At 43.6% G+C, this 24,433-nt stretch overlaps 1 protein-coding gene across 8 annotated transcripts in view; it reads right to left on the bottom strand.

Annotated features, from left to right (window-relative positions):
* Positions 1–24,085, bottom strand: part of SFMBT1 (Scm like with four mbt domains 1) — a 147,740-nt gene extending 123,655 nt beyond the window's left edge. For 2 of the 8 annotated variants that reach the window (XM_054552075.2, XM_054552073.2), the window contains exons 1-2: positions 22,483–22,820; positions 20,641–20,759 (exon numbers count right to left, since the gene is read on the bottom strand). Coding sequence is in view for 1 of the 8 variants with exons in the window: in XM_054552071.2 (XP_054408046.2) it covers positions 23,364–23,604 (241 nt within the window). In the remaining 7 variants the exon portion in view is untranslated. Of the gene's footprint in view, positions 1–20,640; positions 21,600–22,482; positions 22,827–23,363; positions 23,625–23,998 lie in introns of those variants that run through there. The other 6 variants (XM_054552076.2, XM_054552071.2, XM_054552077.2 and 3 more) reach the window with 6 other exon arrangements.
* Positions 24,086–24,433: the final 348 nt, after the last annotated feature.

Genomic DNA, 24,433 nt, shown 5'->3' with positions numbered 1-24,433 from the left:
GTCAGCCATGATCACACCACTGCACTCCAGCCTAGGCGACAGGGTGAGGTGCTGTCTCAAAAAAAAAAAAAAAAAAAGCAAACATAAGACCCTGTTTCTATAAAAAACAAACAAACAAATAAATAAACCAGAATGAAGAAGCAAAATACACTATAGACATACAGTGGAATATTATTCAGTCTTTAAAATGAAGGCGATTCTGACACGTGTTACAATGTGGATGAACCTGGATGATACTATGCTAAGTGAAATAAGCCAGTCAGTCACAAAAAGACAAATACATGACTCCACTTCTATAAGGTACCTAAAGTAGTCAATTTCATAGAACTGAAAAACAGAATGCTGGTTACCTGGAGCGGGGTGGAGTGGGAAATGGGAAGTTACTATTTAATGGGTATGGAGTTTAAGTTTTACAAGATGAAAAGAGTGATGGAGACGGACTGTGGTAATGGTTGCACAACACTATGAACATAGTCATACCACCGAACTGTACACTTAGAAGTAGTTAAGATGGTAAGCTTTACGAATGCATTTAATACCACTAAACTATATATTTAAAAATGGTTAAGATGCTACATTTTATTTTGCCACAATAAAAAATTTAAGTCATCCCTAATAAATATCTTATTAATAACTTCATATCATAAATCATGTAGTTACCAACCAAGTATGTTTAGATTTTGGTGTCCTTGTTCATAAAGTGAGAAGAGGAAAAAAAGAGGAACAACCCGACCTTTAAATGACAGCAGAGTCCTGAGTAACAGATGACTCTAATCAGATCAGGAGAGGTCAATGCGATCCTTTACGTGACAGAGATCTAATCTGGGACATGGTTAGGCCTAAACACAGATTTACTGAACTCAAGGAAATGAGCACTTAATCACACTAAGAGATCAGGGCCACAGTGAAGATATGTTTCCTGTCTTGTTCCATTTCTAGAGGCTGAGTTCAGTTTTGTGGTTCAACACATGGATATGACTAGGCTAAACTGGGATTTAATTCTTAGCTTTCTTGTATTTCAGTCATGGTCTAAGATCTCACTCTGTGTTATTATTTGGTGGCACAACCCAAACTACTCAGTTTAATTTGTTCTACATCTAAATTTATCTCCATACATGAATTAAATAAATACCATCTGTGCTGGATAGTGTATGCTGATACTTTAGTCCCACATCTACCCTTCCAGACTCTCCCTGCATCATCAGGCCTGAAATCTACATTTCCAAACCCCCCGTCAGCTGTGCTCCCATTAGGCTCTGGCAGCAGCACTGGCAGGAGTACAGGTTCCTGCTTGGCTGCAGCGAACTCCAGCAGCATCAGTTAGAAATACGGGTTTGTGGGCTCTGGTTTGTGGGCACTTTCTCCCTTTTGTTCCTACAGCCCTTCCTTTTCATAAACAATTCCTAGAATTACATCCCTCTTGAATGAAACACCTGGGGTGGTTTCCTGACTAGACACTCGCTAATAGCCCTCCAAATTCAAAATTTATATAACTCATGGGCCAGGGTGGGGAGCTATGCTATGAAATATTCATTCAGCCATTCATTCAACAAATTTTTAGTGAGCAACTACTATGGACCAGATGCTGTTCTAGGTACTGGAGATATAGTAGGAAACAACACAGACAAAAATCCTTGTCCTCAAGGAGCTTACATTCTAGTGAAGGAGAGGCAATACTCAGGACAAATAAATAAAACACATAGTGTGTAACACAAGTGCTAAGGAGAAAAAAAATTAATCAGGGGCAGGGATATGAAATGTTGGAGAAGGGTTGAAATTTTAGGTATATCAACTGTCTGCGTGTCGCAGTTGGGTGGTGTGCTTGCTTCCAAGTCTGGAGGTAGGTGGTTACAGCCTGTTCTATGAAATTTTAGATACACAGGTCACTGAGATGATTTTAGGGGAAAAAACCCCAAAGAGGTAAGGGAGCTAGTTACTCACGTAACTGTAGGAAGAGCATTCCAGGCGAGGGAAGATATGTGCAAGAGTCCTAAAGGAGGAAGTCTCCTTGGCATGTTCCTATGTGGAAAGAACAGGCAACGGGGAGGATATCTGAGAGATGGGGAGGGCCGGCCATGAGAGCCTTGTTGGCTATGATAAAGGCTTTAGCCACTGCAGTAAATTCTGAGCAAAGTAACATCATCTGACTTACTTGTTAACAGGGTCGTTGTGTGTCAACAACAGACTGCAAGGGGCAAAGGGAGAAGTAACAGGGAAGACAGCTAAGAGGCTCCCGAAATAATCCAAGTCAAACTGAATGATCACTGGGACCAATGTGCTAGCAGTACTTAGAGGATGCTAAGCCAATTCTGAATATATTTTGAACTCCCATCTGGGCCTTAAAAAGTCAGGGGCCGGTCCAACAATCTCGCTGGAAATCATACAACAGAAACTTCGAAGGGACTCCTACCAGGTATAAGAATATAACGAATATTATAGAATTATTTAATTATCTTTGTCTAAAGCCATTATATTGTTTATGTTTTGATATTTAACCAAATATAAGAATATAAAGGCTTTAGCCATTATATATAAGAATATAAAGTATATAATGACTTTAGCCAAAAATAAATAATTGCAAATTAACATTCTCCAATAGTTATTATAGGGGAAAATAATTTATAACATGCCAGAGTTATAAAATTTTTAATATTTTTATATAAGTATTATAGAAACAGTACAGAAATATATAAGTACCTATAAATCCAGTTTTTATTAAACTGGTCAAGTTACAGAAAAAATATGACCTTCTTAACTGTATTTCCAAGAGTATAATTATCAAAATGTAAATTTTCTAGACAGCCAATGAAGAAAGAAATTTAGAACTAGAAAAAATCTGAGAGACCCATTCCCTTCGTTTTTGGACTAAGATAATAAAGCCCGGATATAAATGAAGCCTGGTAATTCTTCAAGCATCAAAACATATTTCAGGCTGGGTGCAGTGGCTCACACCTGTAGCCTAACACTCTGGGAGGCTGAGGTGGAGGGATCACTTTAATTCAGGAATTTGAGACCAGCCTGGGCAATGTTAGGAGACTTTGTCTCTACAAAAAATTTTAAAAATTTAAAAATTAGCCAGGCATGGTGGCACACGCTTATGGTCCCAGCTACTTGGGAAGCTGAGGTGAAAGGTCACTTGGGCCCAGGAGGTAGATGATTCAGTGAGCCATGATTGCGCCACTGCACTCCAGCCTGGGTGACAGAGTGAACCCTGTCTTAAAAAAAAAAAAAAAAAAGAAAAAGAAATTCAACACTGTGATGGAAATATTTCTAGAATATATTTTTACTCCCCTATCTTCTTAAAACAGAGACTCCTAAATATACTTCATCTTTGCCTTGGTAACTCTAGCCTCTCTAAAGAGCACCTATACCCAGCCCAGGTGTGATGCTGGACTTTGCTAACTGCTGCCTCCACTATGCAGCCCTAACAATCTCTACTTATCTTGCTCCCAGCTGATGGTGTCTGATCTACACAGAAGGCTGGAAAACAGTTAAGAACCATATATCAGCTTTGGTGCGGGAGCTTTATAACAATTATTGTCAGCACTTGAAAACTGATTTTGCTTGCTCTCAGTGTTGGGCTGTGTTTTGAAGAGCTAATATTACGTCCAAATGGATGGGTAAGTGATGTAAGCACATTGCTTTAGAAAAAGTTCTACCCCCAAATGCAACTGATCACTTTACAGAAAGTGCAGTTTTAAGTTATTAAAAGCAAAATTAATTATCTGAAAAAATATTAACACCATAAACATCACTACATGAAAATGCAAACTGCCACAGTAATGCTTATGTCTTAAGTAACAGCTTACAAGTATCAACAGTAAAGTCATAAGCTGTAATAAAAAGGCACTTCATCTCTTCAAAACCTGCTATCCCACCAAAATTCTCCAGTAAGTTAACATGAACTAAATTTTTGGTCCCTTTCCTAGCATTCTACCAAAATCAGTTTAATTTTTAAAATAATAAAAATATTTTATTGTATTAGAAAGGAAAGATTCTAAAAACACACAAAACCGTAAGTCAAGACAGCAAACGACTCACACATAGCCACTCAGTGAAGATAGTAAGTCTTCCTTAGCAATTAAAGAGCAAATAGAGGAACTCAACAGAGAACACAAAGTAAAAAGGCTGAGGCCCTTTAAGGATATGCTGGAATTCCTGCCAAGCTGCATGTTCATGGCCACAAGTTAACAGAGTTTACCCTCCCTCGCTGTGCCCCCACAGCTGCTCATTGCAGTTACAGGTGGGTCCCTGTGGGGCTGCCTACAGTCCTGCATATAACAGCCCAGAGATCTGTGTGGTTGGTTCTTAGCCGCTTCTACTACTCTCAAAAAGGAAGAGTTGGCAAGAACCTCGCCAAAATTAAATAACAGCTTAAGAAGGAGGCAGCGCTAAAGATAAAGGTTTGAGAAGGGATTTTTTTCTTCCTTTAGAGACAGGGTCTTGCTCTGTCCCTGGAGAGGCTGGAGTACAATGGTGCAATCACGGCTTACTGCAGCCTCGACCTCCTGGGTTCAGCCTCCCAAGTAGCTAAGACTACAAAATCGTGCCACCGCACCTGGCTAATTTTTCAATTTTTTGTAGAGATGGGGTCTCGCTAGGTTGCCCAGGCTGGTCTCAAACTCCTGGTCTCAAGGGATCCTCCCGCCTTGGCCTCCCAAAGCGCTAGGATTATAGGCGTGACCCACCATGCCCAACAGGGAAGGGAATTCAAAAGAAAATTTCAGGGTTACTTTCTTATTTTACACTAGATGTTTCCTCTATTAAGACCTGAAATTTTTAGCTTATTAGAAATTCTTACACTAATAATACAATATATAAGTATTCACAAATCACTAACTCACTGCCCTTTACTCCTACAAAAAATCCTTTCTCAAAACAAAACTCTACAAATGTTAGCCCATTCCCCCACCCCCGTTAAAACACCTTCCGTAGTAGACGCTTTACACTTTTTTGACAACACTTAAACACAAGTTCTGTATCATTTCCTATCCTGGTACTATAAGCTTCTCTAGGCCAGGGAACTTACTCTGTTCTGCATTCCCTAAATCCCTGGCACCACTGCTTCACGTCACAGCTATTTAGTGTCTGCTAAATGAATTACTATGGTATCAGATCATGGCACCTCCAATTCACTAATGAGAAAATTCAACTTTTTAACACAGCAATAACATTTCTGCCTCCAGGAATACTGTCATTTTCACAGGAGAAGGAAATTCAGTGATTCAGTGCCTACCACCTGCCCCAGAGGTCAGCTATTTCTGACAAGTCCTAGTGTGCACATGAGCCAATCAGGCTGCAGCTGCCTTTTTTAACAGGCATGGATGGAAGAATGAGAAAGGTCACTAAAGCAGAGTCCGCGTGTAAATTTGTTAGGCATCATCCACAGGAAATTTGCTTCCTCTTAAAATCCTGTGAAGTTAAAACACGCCTTTAAGCCATTGTTTCTTCCCCCTGTTCTTTAACCCATTTATGCTGGAGGTTGCAAATTTTTTTGTGTGAAAACTCAGACCTTGGTGATGACCTTTAGCACTATGATATAAATAACTCCCACAAGCTTAGCGTTCCAGTAATGGAACAGTAGGCATAAATGGTTTAAACTTTGGATAGTCCAACTTGCCAGGTTACCCCATTGTTTACAAAGCCTTTCACAGTACTAAAAACTTAATTAACCCTAATTGCCTGCTGACATCTACAGTTATTTCTTTTTCTCAGACCACTTTTTTTGAGACAGGGTCTTGCTCTGTCATCCAGGGTGGAGTACAGTGGCTCAAACACAGCTCACTTGGAGCCAGATTCAAGTGATCTTCCTGCCTCAACCACCTGAGTAGCTGAGATTACAGGTGCACACCACCACACTCAACTAATTTTTGTATTTTTTGCAGAGACAGGGTTTTGTAATGTTGCCCAAGCTGATCTCGAACTCCTGGGCTCGAGCAATCCATCTGCCTTGGCCTCCCAAAATGCTGGGATTACAGGCATGAGCCACCATGCCTGGCTTTCAGACCACTTCTTGAAGTCACCTTAGTTCCATAAAACTTGTGTTTTGACATCCAGTGTGATACTGTTTCTTTGCCACAAATTCAACTCTACAAGTCACATCTCTTTGTCTGCCTTCACGGGTCAAAACTACTTACTAGCTGGGCATGGTAGCACATGCTCGTACCACTAGTCCCAGCTACTTGGGAGGCTGAGATGGGAACACAGCTTGAGCCCAGGAGTCTGAGGCTGTAATATGCTATCATGATCATACCTGTGTATGGCCACTGCATTCCAGTCTGGGTGACGTAGCAAGAACCCATCTTAAAAAAAAATTACATGCTAGAACACAGAATAAATGGCAGAAAGAAGGCCATAGTAGAGCACACACACAACTCAGAAATGCCCAGTCTTAGCACTTGTGGCTGGAAACCCTTACAGGGAAGTGCACAAGTACTCTCAGAGGGGACCTGCCTGCCTGTCACTGGCTCGGTGTGCACACTCTCTGAGCAAGTCACAAGAGTCATGGGCTAGGCCAGGCGCGGTGGCTCATGCCTATAATCCCAGCACTTTGGGAGGCCGAGACAGGCAGATCACAAGGTCAGGAGCTTGAGAAGATCCTGGCTAACACGGTGAAACCCTGTCTCTTCTAAAATACAAAAAAATTAGCCAGGCGTGGTGGCGGGCGCCTGTAGTCCCAGCTACTCGGGAGGCTGAGGCAGGAGAATGACGTGAACCCAGGAGGCGGAGTTTGCAGTGAGCCGAGATGCACCACTGCACTCCAGCCTGGGTGACAGAGAGAGACTCCGTCTCAAAAAAACAAAAAACAAAACAAAAAAAAAGAGTCATGGGCTAGAAATGTACTACCTTGGGGGAGAAAAAGAATAGACTACCACAAATTGTCACACTTTTTAGGAAAATATTTTACAGAAAATGGCAGTATGCAGAGAGAGTTATTGAAGGGGGGTATAAATATATTCTCTGAGGGGTATTCTGAAGTTCTTTTAATGAAGGATAATAACTAAGAGCTTGGACTACAAAGGCATATACAACACTGTAAGATTCAACTACAGAATGCCTCAAGATTCCAAACTCAGTTTCTTTAGAAATTCTGCGCCAGAACAGGAGCATCATGTTTAAAATTCCTTGCCAAGTAGCCCAGGTAAAAACCAACTTTTAAAAACTTAGCTATATTTCTGCCAATGTACAAAAGAATACCACCCAAATCCAGAAATTGATACAATTTGTTCATCCTTGCTGCTGCAATTTTCTCAAAACGAAAATACAAAAGCAAACTATCTGAATTCATAACAAGCAGCACACATTCAGGCCTTAGGCTTCAAAAGCATGGTCAACACCTCAGTAGTCTAAAGACATCTTCAGATGCTTTAGTCTCCCAAGACTCAGCTGGGGATTCTGCCTATGCCATCCCTTCTGCAACATGTGGTGGGTGGAGGGTGGGGAGAATGGGGGTGGTAGAAGGCCTCTCCAAGACTCTCTACCTCCAACCTCTCTTACTCCACTGCACCCAGTTCCTCTACCTTCTGCATCTTGGGGACAGGGAGGCTGGAGAACAGTCTACCCTCACAAATACACTAACTTAGAAAAAAAAACACTTCTAAATGTTTAGTATTAGAAATACTAACTTAGGAAAAAAAACACTTTAAATATTAGAAAACTTTTCTTAATCCAAGCAAATTCAATTATCATTAGTCTATGGTACTGTTTGCAGCAGCAAAAAAAAACCCAAAATATAAATAAATATGGAAACAATTAAATAAATTATGGTGCATCCATGCAATAAACTACTAGGCAACCATTAAAAGAATGCAGCAGATCTATGTGTACTTGGATATATCCAAGATATTTTCAGTGAAAAGAGTGAAGTGCAAAACAATGTCTAAAATATACCACCATTTGAGTTTTTTTAATGTGGATGCAGAAATATATGATTTACACACATAGAATGTTTCTGTAAAAATACAAAAGAAACTGGGAATAATAGTGGCCTACAGAAGGGACTGGGGAACTAGGGGTTCCAGTAAAAAGGAATACACTCTTTTTTGATATTAAAAAAAAAATTTTACTATGTACGTGTATCCCTGCTTAAAATGTTTTAAAGGCATACTTAAGTCTGTGATTATGATTTTAAAAAAATAAAGCAACAGAAGAAAAAGTAATGCCTATTAAAAGCAATCTCATTTTTCTTAACTATTTCTAAAGTCTTTGTGGCACAATTTGAATTCAGTAAAACAGGGGAGAGTGGAGGGATTGGGAGTTTGGAGAGGTCCCTTTCACCCTCCTTTAAAATTACAGTAACTTTCAACTGGCCATAATGCTAAAAAAAAAAAAAACTACTTGCTTCTCCAACAAAAATATTTGGCTCCATTGTAACCAACATTTAAAAGATACAAATACATTAGCAAGTCTGTGACTAAAGTTCAATTACATTTTATATGCTAATATGAAATGCTAATCATATTTTTTATGAGTCAACAGTTTTACATAAGATTATTTTGTTTCTAAACTAACAAAGAACTTTAGAATTACTGAAGCATCCAAATTACCTAAACTCACTCCAGTCAAGCATCAGTTCAGTAAAAAACTAAAGGGTTTTCCCCCATAGCTTCAAAATTCCCAATCTTCTCCATTTCCAAGCACGATGTGGGGCAGGGGCAAGGGAGATGGCAGGCAAAGCCTAAGCCTGTCCAACCCTCTTAAGACTCTGTAGATGGCTCCTCCTGGTTTCAGGGATCCCAGCTCCTCATATAGATACAGCCATCATCAGCAATCCCACATTAAGTGCATTGATTCCATTAACAACAGTGGCAGGCAAGTGGCTCCACTGGCTTGGATTGTGAAGCTCAACCTGTGGCCCATGCACCTGCGAATAACAACAGGCTCTCTCATCAGTCACACAGGGCAAAGGAAGTGGAGCTGCCCCACCCGACACCCACACAGAACCAGACTGCTGATTGCCTCTTTGTAACCACTGCCACAAAAAGTAAAGCAAATGCCCTGCAACTGGATTTTTACTAATGGAAATGCATTTGTTGAGAATCCAAAGATGCTCAGTTATCTTGGAAAAAAAGTTATAACATGATCTTCAAAAATGAAGATGAGTAAAGGAATTTTGCCAACTTAAAACATTCATCAAAATAGATATTTGAAGCAGCAAAATACGACAAAATACTAGTTTCTCATTTTTTAAAAACCTGAACATTCAGAACTAAAACTATAACACTGTAAAAAAAAAAGTGTCCAGGGATAGGAAAAAAATATTTCTTAATCATGTATAAATTGGTTATTTATTCATACCTCCATTTACATACACATATTTGCCAGGTGCTCAGTACCAGGATGCCATGGTGATTAAAAGACAGACACAGTCCCTACCTTCAGAGCTTACAATAGTAAATGAACACAAGGAATAATGCATTGGTGTATAGTTTATCTCTCCCACAAGGGACAATTAGGAAAAACATCCTGGCAGTAGGTTCACAGGTTTTAATATTCTCTATAGAGTGGCTTTAAAGCATTTTATGATAAATTACAATTAAAATGAGCTAAAAATAAAATATTTCATATAGTGAAAAGTGTCACTGAGAAAATCAATGGTGAGAAAAAAGTGCCTCGAATGGAGGTAAGGATGTCTAGGGAAGGCTTTGCTGAACTGAACCCTCCATGATTAAAAGGAACTAAATGTAACAAACTTGATGTCCGGCCAGCTGGATACAATGGCTCATGCCTGTAATCCCAGCACTTTGAGAGCCCAAGGCGGGTGGAATGTTTGAGGTCAGGGGTTCAAGACCAGCCTGGACAACAGGGCAAAACCCTACCTCTACTAAAAATATAAAAAGTAGCTGAGCATGGTGGTGCATGCCTATGGTCCCAGCTACTTGGGAGGCTGATGTGGGAGGATCTCTTGAGCCCAGGAGGCAGAGGCTGCAGTGAGCCAGGATCACACCACTGCACTCCAGCCTGGGTGACAGAGTGAGACCCTGTCTCAAAAAAATAAAAATAAATAAAAATTGACATCCTTGGGATGGACAGAAGACCCATATGGGAAAGCAAGTGGAAAAGTGGTAGAGGTGCGCAGGGAACAAGAAACAAAGAGTATTGTAGGCCACACAAGGAGTTTGGATTTTATTCTAATTACGATGGAAAGCCACTGGCAGCCTCTAAGCCTGGAAATGACAAGATGAGATCTCATTAAACATAATCATTTCTTGTTTAGAACATAATACATTTTCAAATAGGAAGAACATTATAAGTTGGTATGTTGCAGTATTGCTTCCATGCCTTCATTCAGGTATAATTTATTTAGTGTCTACTCTGTGCTAGGTTGTGTGCAAGGTACTAACCAGGAATAAAACAGCATCTCTGACCTTGAGCTCACAGATGAGAAACACTGAACAAATAATCGCAATTGTAATATTTATAAGAGTGGAATATGTGGAATGCTGTGAGTGTCCAGAGCAAAGGGTGGTTAATGCAACCTGAGGGTGTCCAGGAGGGAAGGCTTCACAGAAGCCCTGGGCCTTAAAGGACAAACAGGGATTTCTTTAGCAGAGCATTCCCCCCACACCTAAGCCTCTGATAGAATACAAGAAAATCTGGGGCCTACCAAAGACTCTGCCTTTTGAAGTATTTATGTGCCAGGTGCAAGAGCTCATGCCTGTAATCCCAGTGCTTTGGGAAGCTGAGGTAGGAGGATCGTTTAAGGCCAGGAGTTTGAGACCAGCCTGGGCAACAGAGCAAGACCCTGCCTCTACAAAATTTTTTAATAAAATTTGTTTTTTTTTTTTTTTTTGAGATGGAGTCTTGCTCTGTCGCCCAGGCTGGAGTGCAGTGGCGTGATCTCAGCTCACTGCAGCCTCCGCCTCCCAGGTTCTGGCAATTCTCCTGCCTCAGCCTCCCAAGTAGCTGGGATTACAGGCACGCGCCACCACGCCCAGCTAATTTTTGTATTTTTAGTAGAGACGGGGTTTCACCATGTTGGCCAGGCTGGTCTCAAATCCCTGACCTCAAGTGATCCACCCACCTCAGCCTCCCAAAGTGCTGGGATTACAGGTGTGAGCCACTGCACCTGGCCCAAAATTTTTTTAATACCAACTTTTTTTGCAGCCATTTTTACCCCCCTCAACTACAAGATTTTATCAAAATTTTGAAACAGAGATTTTGAAAAAATTCCAAATACTCTCCACTTAGATTCAAAAATTTTAAATTTCCTGATTATCTTTCTATATACACAAATATTTATACACACACACACATTTTATGAGCCATCTGAAAATGCTGAGGATATCATACCTCACCCTCTAAACTCTTCAGCTTGCATCTCCCAACAATAAGCACATTCTCCTTTATGTATAACTACAATGCCATTATCACACCAAAAAAGACAAAAAAAAAAAAAAAAATTGCCCTGGTGCAGTGGCTCACGCCTGTAATCCCAGCACTTTGAGAGGCCAAGGCAGGCGGGTCACCTGAGGTCAGGAGTTCAAGACCAGCCTGATCAACATGGAGAAACCCTGTCTCCACTAAAAATAAATTAGCGGGGTGTGGTGGCACATGCCTATAATCCCAGCTACTTGGGAGGCTGAGGCAGGAGAACTGCTTGAACCCGGGAGGCAGAGGTTGCGGTGAGCCGAGATGACGCCATTGCACTCCAGCCTGGGCAACAAGAGCAAAATTCTGTCTCAAAAAAAAAAAAAATCAACAATTCCTTAATATCATCTATTATCAGGTACTTCTTTTTTTTAAATACAAAGGACTTTGCTGAAAATTTTATTGAAGGAATGTGTTTTAATAAACTGGTTAGATTTATTACTTGCATTGCATTTTGACATTTTTTAAATGTAATAATACTTTATAAAATTTAAGTTAAGGAATCTTTCCTTGGCAAGATTCATCACTGGCACGGGCATGGTGGCTCATGCCTATAATCCCAACACCATGGGAGGCCCAGGCGGGCAGATCACTTGAGGTCAGGAGTTCGAGACCAGCCTGGCCAACATGGTGAAATCCCGTCTCTACTAAAAATACAAAAATTAGCTGGGTGTGGTGGTGCGTGCCTGTCTATAATCCCAGTTGCTCAGGAGGCTGAGGCAGGAGAATCACTTGAACCAGGAGGCGGAGGTTGCAGTGAGCCAAGATCGCACCACTGTACTCCAGCCTGGGTGACAGAGTCTGTTTCAAAAATAAATTAATTAATTAATTAAAAATCAATTTTAAAAATAAAAATTAAAAATATATTAAAAGAATAATTGTGGGCCAGCCATAGTGGCTCATGCCTATAAACCCAGCATTTTGGGAGGCTGAGGCGGGCAGATCACTTGAGATCACGAGTTCGAGACCAGCTTGGCCAACATGGAGAAACCCCCATCACTACTAAAAATATAAAAAATTAGCCAGGCGTGGTGGCACGTGCCTGTAATCCCAGCTACTTGGGAGTCTGAGGCAGGAAAATCGCTTGAACCCAGGAGGCAGAGGCTGCAATGAGCCAAGATCGAGCCACTGCACTCCAGTCTGGGCGACAGAGCGAGACTCCGTCTCAAAATAATAATAATAATAATTTTGGTAATCAAATATACCAAAAAGTGTGACAGCGGTCCATGCGAGACTGACATTTTTGGAGCACTGCCTTAGCAGAAGAACACCCTAAGCAGATGGAACATGGCAGGAAAGGATTTACAGGAGAGCGGGCTGGTGAGGCTGCAGCGGCCATGAGAGAAGGGAATAAGCTGGACAAACTGACTGAGCCTGAGTGCTTCAAGGATTCCGCATGCCTTCCTGAGGAGTTTGGACTCTACCCGGCCAACTGTGGGATTTTATGTGACTAAAATCAAGTTTGTTTAGAAAGCTCTACTTGGCCTCAGTGTAGCTGGATGGATGGGAGAGGTGCGGAAGGTAGGAGGACTATTTGGAAGCAACAGAAAAAGGTTTGTATTTTTCACTGCAAATATGTAACATTTTAGTTTTATGGGTTGAATAAGCCTACTACATTGATAAATGAACAAAACAAAAACAGTAAAACTAAACAAAGTTTATCTTGAAAATGTTCATGTTGGTAGAACAGCAACTATCAAAAGAGTCAGTAGAGACTTAAATAAATTTTTTTTAAATGGAGTCTCACTCTGTTGCCCAGGCTGGAGTGCAGCGGTGCCATCTCATCTCACTGAAACCCCCGCTTCCCAGGTTCAAGTGATTCTCCTGCCTCAGCCTCCCCAGTAGCTGGGATTACAGGCACATGCCACCACGCCCAGCTAATTTTTTATTAAAATTGATGGGGTTTCACTATGTTGGCCAGGCTGGTCTCAAACTCCTGGCCTCAAGTGATCCGCCCACCTCAGCCTCCCAAAATACTGGGATTACAGGCGTGAGCAACCGCGCCCGGCCAGAGACGTAAGAAAATTTTGAAAGGAGCCCTTCAGCATTTTTGACAGTCTCAGCATTTGATGAAGCTCTTTTTAATATCTAGTTTCACTTTCCAAGGTGTCTTTCCTTTTCCTTGGCAAGGTTCATCACTGGCACTAGTTTTACATGTATCAGTCACAATCAAAATTTAAATTTCCAAAGGAAAGAAGTGGGGTACAGAATAGATAAAATGGTTTAAAACATAGAGCATCCCCTCAAAGCAGTGCTGACAGCAACTCTGAGGAGCTCCATTTATGCAGAATCCACGGGGAAGGCTGCCCCAAGAGCCAGCCGCCAGTCCTGCCTGGGAGGAGAGGGAAGCAGAGAATGTCCAGCTATCCTGCCGTGGGACAGGATGCTGGCCCTTCACCTCTACTCCACTAGGAGGACTCTCATTTTATTTTACTTATTGGGCTTCCTAGAAAGATTTCATTTGAACAAAGGGTTCCACAAAACACTTGAAAACCAAGGAGTCAGAACTGTACGTTCTAACTCCAAGGTTGGCAATTGAAGAATAAGACCTCAAGTTCCACAGGAAAGCTGCCAGTGGACAAAACAAACACCATCGCTGAGGAGCAATGTAAAGAAAGAGACCTGGGCAAACAGGCCTACTAGAGGACTGGCGTCTTTTGGGTAGAAGGAGAAATTCTATTTTGGACCTGTGGATTCTGAGGTGCCAGTGTGGCACCCAACTTGGAAGCCCAACGGGCAGGGATGTAGGGGTCTTAGAGGAGCACAGGAGCTAGACAAACTCTAAATGTGAACAACTTCATTGAGAGAGATGTAAATAGAAAGAAGGGAAGGTCTTAAAAGGTTACAGAAGGCCAAGAAAGAAAGGTCTGCCTCAAGACAGGGCTTTCTGGAGAACCTGAATTCTCCTCCAAGGTAGTCTATATCCAGGAGCAGAGAGAGGCACCGGCTGGAAGGCTGCAGGTGGCTTATGGGGCCACAGAAGGGAAAGAGGGAAAGAACAAAGCGGATTGGCTAGGGAGCAGCTCAAAGATTAGACAGTGGGTCCAAGCCTGATGGGGCTGGGACTCTGGGAGAAAATGAAGGTCACAATGAGATAAAAGACGAGGCACAGGGAGAACAGGGAATCCTCTCAAGGAAGCTGTAGAGAACCCAACATTTTACCAGCCCACTATTCCGGAAAGCACTCCTGTCAGACAAAGTCAATAGAAAGCCAAAAACAGGACTAAAAGTCAATGGCTAGGAGAGGAGCTAGGGTGAGGGCAGTTGTGTCTTACCGCCCTGGCTGGCTGCGGGATCATGCAGCCCTCCTCAAGCACTTGCTGCAGAAAAGGAAGACTCTCCCTAGAAGGGGAGGCCAGAAGAGACCACCCAGCCCTCTGCTTCCCTTGTCATAGCCATTCCTGAGAATGGAGCCTGACAACAAAGAAAGTCATTTGAAGCTCTTCTCTGTTGATTGAGGAGCCCAATTGAATACTTACAGGAAAACTGGATACAGATAATGCCTAGGAGATCTAAGCCTGTTTCCCAATTTGCATACGGTGTTATTCATATTAACGATAAAGAAAACTATGTATTTTTAAGTGCAACTATAACTTGATTGAGAACTGGGAAGCCAACATTAAAAGAGAAATAAAATTAAACTAATATTAATTACATTAAGAGATCAACGGATTCAGATGTTTTAATACCATCATAAACACCTATAACAACAATAATACACCCAAAGTTTCTCAAATTTCTGTCTTTAGCTAGACCACCCAACCCTGCTCATTTTGCTCAATGATAAAAATGAAAACCAGGCTAGGCATAGTGGCTCATGCCTGTAATCCCAGCACTTTGGGAAGCTGAGGCTAGAGAATCACTTGAGGCCAGGAGTTTTGAGGCCAGCTTAGACAACACTGAGAGACCCCATCTCTACAAAAAATGTTTTAAAGTCCTGGCGCAGTGGCTCACGCCTGTAATCTCAGCACTTTAGGAGGCCAAGGCGGATGGATCACCTGAGGTCAGGGGTTCAAGACCAGCCTGGCTAACATGATGAAACCCTGTCTCTACTAAAAACACAAAAAATTAGCCAGGCATGGTGGCAGGCACCTGTAATCCCAGCTACTCCGGAGGCTGAGGCAGGAGAATCACTTCAACCCGGGAGGCAGAGGTGGCCAAGATTGCACCGCTGCACTCCAGCCTGGGCAACAAGAGCAAAACTTAGTCTCAAAAAAAAAAAAAATGTTTTAAAAAAATTAGCCAGGTGCTGTGGCATGCACCTGTAGTCCTAGCTACTCAGGAGGCTGAGGCAGGAGAATTGCTTGAGCCCAGGCACTCCAGCTTAGACAACTGTCTCCTACCCTGTATCTCCTCCCCTAACCATTGACTTTTACTACCGTGGCTCTATTCCCTATTAGACAACATCATGCCTAAGAAACTGATACTTTCAGAAAAGCCTTACTAACTCTAGGAAACAACTAACCATTATTAAGAATTGAATAGTAACATAAAGCACAATAAAAATCAGGCTCCATGACATTCACTGTCTATTCTTCAACGGTTTCCAGAAAGTCAAAAACATCCTTGCCATGAAGAGAGGAGAGTAAGACGGTCTCCCCCCCGGGAACAAACAGTATTAGGAAACTCATCCCACATTTACTACATTAATACAGCCATTAAAAATAATAATGGAGAAAAATATAACTCTTTAACCATTCTGCAAGTATATACTTGCTCAACTCTCTATTAGCCTTAACTGTCCAACCTGCTTTCTCTCCAACCAGGATTGGACATCTATATTTCACAAATACAGAATTAAAGTGATACAGTAAATCTAAAATACAAAGCATTATTTAGGTGGTATCATTATTATGTAAGTCATTAAGCCTCTTTAAACACCTACTAGTTTTCTATCAATACAGAAACAAGAGTGAAATATGGCAAAACCTCAACTAACCAGAACAGCTGGGGATTGAGTCACTGAATATGCCTTTCAGAAAGGTGAAGGCTTATTTACAATTCTGAACACACACACACATTTTTTTGGTTAACTGTTCTGGACGACATGCTTTGACACAGGCCAACATCATGAATGTCAGTGATCACACAGTAAGATGGCATCCTGAGACCCACAAGGCCTTACTCCTTACTCAATGTGACCCCAGACTCCAGCAACCTTTGCTTTTATATTTTCCTTGTCTTCCACCCTGCTGTCACAATCTACTCCGTTTCTTTTGTTCGAATAAGCAAGTGTGCCCAAACTGTATCTAAGGACAAGGTACCTGGTTCTCTCGGCTCTGCTGGGCACATACGGAGTTCTTCCAAGGGAGGTAAACAAATCCTAGCAAACAGTATTCTGTGACCTGACCTCCACTTTACCTGCTGTGGAAGTCTTTCAAATAATTTACTTCCTCAAAAAAAATTCTGACACATGCTACAACATGGATGAACCTTAAAGACATTATGTTAAGTGAACTAAGGTAATCACAAAAGAATAAATACTGTATGACTCCACTTAGATGAAGCACCTAGAATAGTCAAAATCATAAAGACAGAAAGTAGAACAGTGGCTGTCTAGGGTGGGAGGGGGGAGTTGGGGAATCACTGTTTCATGGGTACAGAGTTTCAGTCTGGGAAGATTAAAAAAGTTCTAGAGATGGACGGTGGTAATGGTTACAAAACAATGTGAATGTACTTAATGCCACTGACCTGTACATGTAAAAGTGGTTAAAATGGTAAAGTTCATGCTATATGTATATAACTTACAACAACCATAAGTTTGTTGTTTCTTTTTGTCTTTTTTTTTTTTTGGAGACAGAGTCTCTCTCTGTTGCCCAAGCTGGAGTGCAGTGGTGTCATCTCAGCTCACTGCAACCCCCACCTCGTGGGTTCAAGCAATTCTCCTGCCTCAGCTTCCCAAGCAGCTGGGACTACAGGCGTTCGCCACCACGCCTGGCTAATTTTTTGGTATACATTTTTTTTAATTTGGTTTCATTTAAGTTCCAGGATACATGTGCAGGATGCGCAGGTTTGTTACATATAAACATTTTTAATAATAAAAATGTATATCCTCATTACATATCACTATGTTCTAGACAGGCAATATGCTAAGTGCATCGGTGTGATCACCATCTAACCACTCCAAGAGGGTTATTTTATGACGCAAGTCAAAATGAGCCCAAAAGGTATCTTAAAGTTACAATTCAAAATTACCATATACTATTTTTAACACAGAAAAAGCACATTTTAGAGGAACTGATCCTTAAGAAAGAACACTAGAAAAAACTGAGAGACAGGAAAGCACTCTAGTCTGGGGAGCAAATTAATGTGAACAGAAATGAAGAACAAGTGGCAACCCATGGGCAGCCTTACTACTGAGCAAATATTCCATAGTAGCCACCTCAAATGGTTTTTAAAAAACTCTTCAGAGTATAAAAAATAATAATTTGGAATTCAAATCTGAGTACTTGTTGGTTAACACTTTAAATTGAATATCAGCAAGAAAAACTCCTGAGGCATTTTAGTAATTGCTAAATTTCTCATCGCAGCTCATGTTGTCATTCCAAACGTGTGACTGTCCCACACTTTCAACTGCCAACAAACCACCTTCCATCTCTCATCTAAGATCCTCTCCAAATACCATCTCAGACAGAAGAACCCAACTTTCCCAGATAAACAGATACTGACACTTAACAACCCTATCTGCCCCACATCCGTTTAATAATTAACCTTTCTCCAGACTAAGCAAAAACATCAAAAAAGAACCAATGCACCAGACCAGTATGCCAGTTAAAAAAAACAAAAACAAAAGACCCAATGCACACAGCACTGTGCATTATGTTAGAAATACCACCTTACAGCCTCTCTCTGCATAGTGACATGCTTGGCTCACTAAAGTTATTCAACTGTTCAAACCACAGAGTTCAACAGGGACTTAACTCATCATTTAATACACAATATGCAGACTACTTTTTTTTGTTTTTATTTATTTTTCTGAGACAGGGTCTCGCTGTGTCACCAGGCTGAAGGGGTGTGATCACAGCCCACTGCAACATCTGTCTCCCTGGCTCAAGAGATTACCTGCCTCAGCCTCCCGAGTAGCTGAGACTACAGGCATGCACCAAGACACCTGAATTTTGTTGTTGTTGTTGTTTGTTTTTTGTTTTTTGTAGAGACAGGGCTTCCCTATGTTGTCCAGGCTGATATCAAACTCCTGGACTCCAGAGATCTGCCTGCCTTGGTCTCCCAAAATGCTGGGATGACAGGTGTAAGTCACTGCGCCCGGCCTATTTTTTGTTTTTAAATAAATTCCTTGAGTGATTGCCTAAAAACAAAAGAGAGCTAAGTAAGGTTATAAACATTCTCTTGAATAAAAGAAAGAATAATTACATACACATTTTCAGGTGTCTCTGAGTTAGAGGAAAAGGTTTACAATCAAATCATTAAAACTTATGCAGTGAAGTCATATAATTTTTCTATTAATAATGTGTCGTCGTTCTTATCCTTCCTCCCCCTTTCGAAAAGTTTAAACATGAATCTGCAACAACCTGACCACATTCTTTCTATTTTAAATCATTTTCCGCCAGGCGCCATGGCTCACGCCTGTAATCTCAGCACTTTGGGAGGCCAAGGAGGGTGGATCACCCGAGATCAGGAGTTCAAGACTAGCCTGACCAACATGGTGAAACCCCATCTTTACTAAAAATACCAAAATTAGCCAGGCATGGTGGCGCATGCCCATAATCCCAGCTACTCGGGAGGCTGAGGCAGGAGAATTGCTTGAACCCGGGAGGCAGAGGTTGCACTGAGCCGAGATTGTGCCATTGCACTCCAGCCTGGGCAACAAGAGTAAAAGTCTGTCTCAAAAAAAAAAAAAAAAAAAAAAATTATTTTCCAATGAGGTTAGTATCCCCTGAAGAATGGGAGACTCCTATCAAAATCCCACTCCCCAAACTCTAATGGTTCAAAATCTCCCAGGTAACCAAAATCCCCACACACTTTTATCCCATTTAATAACTATGTATATACAGAAATACTATTTTCAAATACAAAATATCCCAGTTAGGTAACAAATGCTATATACTAAAATACTCTGCCATAAGGAAGTTGTATCATTTACTCATTACAAGTTCTTTTATTTTATGTAATTATTCCAAAATAATGGTTATCAGCCAAATAATCCCAGAAAGGAAAATTCTGGAAAATTATGAGAAAAAAATGTAACATTAAAAATATTAAAGATGTAAAATGTCTGTCTAAATAATGGCCTTCTGGTTTTTGGACTGTATCTATTTACTTAATGTGAACATAACATGAAGTCAAAATAAAAAGCCAATGACGTTTGTATAGTTCATCTTTTCTATAGACTTTAGAGTTAAATGATACCTGCTGCTACACCACCATTCCACAGCTAAACCCAGTCTAGGTATCACTGTGAAAGCAAAAGTATACTACAGAAGCAGTAAGATTATGGATAGGCAAATCATATTGGGTTGGTTGGTCTGTTTTTTGAGACAGTCTCACTCTGTTACCCAGGCTGGAGTGCAGCAGTGCAATCATAACTCACTGCAACCTCGAACTCCTGAGCTCAAGGGATCCTCCCACCTCAGCCTCCTGAAGAGCTGGGACTATAAGTGCCTGCCACCGCGCCTGGCTAATTTTTTATTTTTTGTAGACACAGGGTCTCCCTTTTCTTTCATCCAGGCTGGCCTCGAACTCCTGGTCTCAAGCGACCCTCTTGCCTAGCCTCCCAAAGTGCTGGGATTATACGCGTGAGCCACTGTGCCTAGCCAGCAATCATTTTTAAAAGGAAAAATCTGAGTTTACACAAAACATAGCAAAAAAAGGAAATTCCCTTTCATTGTGTATTTTGTTTCTTATTGTGTATCTCTTTAGTTGCTTCTCTTATAAATGTAATAGATTTTAAATTAAACAATCTGATCACATAAAAGCCAAGAAATGTAAAAAGAGCCACAGAAAGAAACAATGAATCAGTATTAGCTAAGTCATCAATTACTCTCTTGGCTAATGAGGCTGTGAATCTTGGGTGGAGTGACCAAATCCAGCTTAGTTGCTGGTCAGTCAGTTGGCTGGCTAACTTAACACAGAAAGACAGAATTATTCAGCGAAATCATTTCACAAAAGAAAACCTTTTAACTTTGTGGACTATTCCCCATGGATCCCTACACCACAGGCCTTAGAACATTCCCAACTTTTATCACACAGATATCTTTGCAGTAAAAAACACAAGCCTTTGTTAGGAACTAACAAAATTAAGAATTCACTTACAACATCTAACCCATCTCCTTTACAGTAGAAACAAGAAAAGGCACAAGAAGACGTTGGTGAAGGAAATGCAGATTGTTGCAGCATTTGCTTCAGTGGAGAATATTTAAAAGTCCACCTTCCTAGAGAGAGGGTTAATTTAAAAAAGGTATCTTAGTCATGCTGATTTTTTTAATCACACCTGACATAATTTCTAGTTAACCTTTTGTTTTTGCTTTCATTGTTGGAATTTAAATGATTTGATAAACCAGCTGACTATCCTGTATATATAAGTCAAGTTAACTGCTGTCATTGAAAAGGTTGTTAAAGCTTTATACCCACATTCTTAATTCACTTAAGTTTAAAATACCAATTTTCATTCAATTTTCTCAGCAAATTCTAGGCATTAAGAAACTGATTCATCTACTGACACCTTCAACTCTAACTTGTTGGGAAAATTCATGATTCATTCTTCAAATCTGTTGTCTACAAATATATAGTACCTATATTCTAAAAATGGGAAGTAATAGATTAACACCATTGTCTGTGAACATAAGGACTCCCAAGAACTACCAATCGTAACCTGCAAAGTATTGCCCCCACTGAAAAGTGAACTTCTAAGAAGTCCCTCAGGACAGAATTTTAAGTTATTCTGGATTATAAAAACCCTAAGAATCATTATAAAAGCAAAGCGTCATGGCTAACACGGCCATAACTCCAAGTTTACATACAAGCTATCCCTCAGTTTGTTAGTATTGCCCCTTTAACCCTCAAAAGGGTCCTGTTTTGAGGCAAAACTCATCTGTGGTGACAGAAGTCAGAATTGTGGTTGCCTTGGGGAGGGGGAATGTGTTTACTGAACGGAAAGGATACAAGGCCTGAAAATGTTCCATATCTTGATCTGAGTGTGGTTATCAGGGCATACACATATATAAAAAGTCATTGAATTGTACCCTTAAGATCTTTCGGTAGGTTATATATACCTCAATAAAAATATACATAATTTTTAAGCACATTTAAATACATTGTTAAAAGTCTATTCAAATAATCATATAAAACCATTCTGGATCTAGCTACCAAGATGTTTTTTCCAAATGAATTTTAATAAAGACACACATTGCGAGCACGTTTATGTAGAACCCCTCAAAATACACACTGTGATTTCTAAGAATCTTTCAGTTAAGAAAGCCACCGAATTTTCGAACTGAAAGCACCCCCAAAAATGATCTGTTTATCTTAATGTTGCAAATAAGGAAAATCAAAGCTACAATGGGTAAGAAAAGTGTCCAAGATAAGGCAGTTAGTCAATGACAACGGTAATAACAGAACTGTTTCCTGATCTCTAGCCGTTTCTACCAGGCCGTTACTTTTCTGACATTGCAAACAAATCTTAACTCCGAATCTACCTATGGCCTAATTCAACAAATGCCTCAAAACGCTCGTCAACAGGCCTCAAAGTGTACACATGAAGACAGATCTTCCTTCATCCTCTCAAGCCAGTTGACAAATTAATGATTACATGTTCAGGCACTTTACCCAGATGCAATAAAATTAAGTATGACATCTTAGAAAATGTGGTTCAAGAGAAGACATAACGCGGGGACTGACAAAATCCATCTTACTTCCTTTCGAATCTCTTTGATGGTTACTTGGTTCTCAAACACAGATCACTGCTAACAGGACTCAAAAACACCACTTGGGACCATCAACCAGTGCTGCTTCGGGCGACCCGCTGGGAACACCCCCACCTGACTCGAGCGTCCACACTCCTTGAGCACAAGCTCTGGGGTTGACCTGTGCCTGTCGGCTTAGTTTTAGACCCTAAGGGAACGGCTGACATCTTGTGAAAAACTTAGCATAACGTACATCCTTTCCGCGGGAATTTATTTCTGTTCGCACAAGGCGTTTCTGCTCCGCACAGAGCAGGCCTTGCTTCCCAGGACGCCGCTCGCCCCTCCACAGCCTCCTTTTCAGCGTCCAAAATTGGACTTTAGGAACAGAAATCGAAACGGTCGCGGACCTCCCGAGCGGCAGGTCGGGGTGCTGCCGGGTCGGCGCGGGGTCCAGCGGCGGTGCCCGGCGGGCCGCGGCGCGGGAGAGGCCCGCTCACTTCACAACGGCGGCCCGGAGCCACCGGTTGCCGCGGCCGCTAGACGCTCCGCCACCGCGCAGCGACCGCCCGGGCCCTCCGAAGTTCCGACCGGCCGCGCGCCCGGCCCCAGCTGCGGGTTCGCGCCCCGCCCGGAGCGAGCCCGGGGGGCGGGTCCGCGGGGGCTCGGCGGGCGGAGCGCGGGGCGCGCGCGGGGCGCGCGCGGGGAGGGGCGCGCGGCGGGCCCGGCGCGCCGGGGAACTTGGGCGCCCGCCACTGCCGCCGCCCGGCCACTTTCCTTTCACGCCTCCCGCGGGCTGACGCGCGCCGCGCTGCCTGCCAGGGGCTGACGGCCGCCGTCGCTCTCCGCCGCGGCGAGGCGCCCAGGCGCGCCCCTGCAGCCGGCCGGCCGGCGCGCGGGGCCGCGGGGCCGCGCGCTGGCGCCGCGCTCCCCCCGCCCCGCCCCCGCCCCCAACGTGCCGCCGCCGCCGCCCGTTGGCGCCTCAGCCCGCGCGCCCGCCGGCGCCCGGCGGTTTCCCGTTGGCAAAGTTGCGCGGCCGCTTCGAAGGGGACGCCGTACGGTCCCCTACCCCGGTGCCGCCGCCGCCCCTCCAGGCCGCCGCGCGGGAAGGCCCAGCCGGCGGCGCCGCTTTTTTACCTGCCGGGAGTTTTCGCGCGCGCGCTCGCTCGATCGCTCGCTTTTCCCCCTCTCGCGCTCGTTTTCTTTCTTTCTTTCCTTCTTTTCGCTCCCCCGCGCGGGCGCTTTTTCCTCCCGCGCTCGCCCGCTCGCGCCCTCCTTCCTGCTGGGTTCGGCGGAGCGGGGCGGCCGGCAGCTCTCCCCGCCCCCCTCCACCCGCGCTCCGGCGGAGGCGGCGGCGGCGCTCCGCGCTCCGACTCATTCCAATATGGCACGGACGCAGGGCGCATGCGCCCGCGCCCCCCCACCCCCAGCTCCGCGGTCCTCCCGGCAGCCTGCGCCCCTCGCGCCGCGCCCGTGGAGCTCCCGGGCCCGGCTGCCCCGCTCCCGCCCCAGCGCCATCCCTCCTGGCTGGGGCCGCGCGGGAGGTAAGGACTCCGCGGGCTGGTGTGCCGGGGGTCCGGCGCCGCGGGCCACCCACGCCCCCAGCCAGCAACTCGGCGCGGACGGCCCCGAGGCCGTGGCGCAGGACACGCGGCGGCGCCTCGGGCCCCCGACGGCGCTGTGGCCCCGAGCGGAACGGCCCGGAAGAGGAGACGCGTCCCCGGGAACCCAGTGCCGGCCCTGGCCCGGCCCCGACCTAGCCCGCGCCTCACCTCGGGTTGTAGACAGAGCAGCGGGGATCCCAGAGGGGTTCGCGGGTCGGACCTGGAGTACCGGCCCGGCGAAGCGCGCCTCTGTCGCCCGCACGTGACTGGCTCGGACAAGATGGCATGAGCGGAGAAGCGGCCGGATCCCAGATGCGCGCGTGCAGCCGCCGCGGGGACTGCGCCCGTTTGCCTGCCCCTCGTCGGGGATCGGGCGCGCCCTCTGAGACCTGAAAGGGCACCCAAGTGCCCCCTGTCTGCGAAGTCCGGCGCGGGCCCTTCGGCGCCCCCGATGTCTCTAGGCTTCCGCAGGAGGCGCCCTGTAAATCTTGAGTCTTCCTGCAGCGAGGGGCACAGGACAGCTGCGAATTGGGACGAACGAGCCCAGAGCCCCGGGAAGGATCAGAACCTCGAAGGCGGCTTCAAGTCGGCCCCGCAGCCCGA

The sequence above is a fragment of the Pongo abelii genome, chromosome 2 (assembly GCF_028885655.2).
Source record: "Pongo abelii isolate AG06213 chromosome 2, NHGRI_mPonAbe1-v2.0_pri, whole genome shotgun sequence".
Lineage (NCBI taxonomy): Eukaryota > Metazoa > Chordata > Mammalia > Primates > Hominidae > Pongo > Pongo abelii.
Note: the sequence above shows the minus strand (reverse complement) of the source record. Positions and strands in the feature narration are given on the sequence as shown.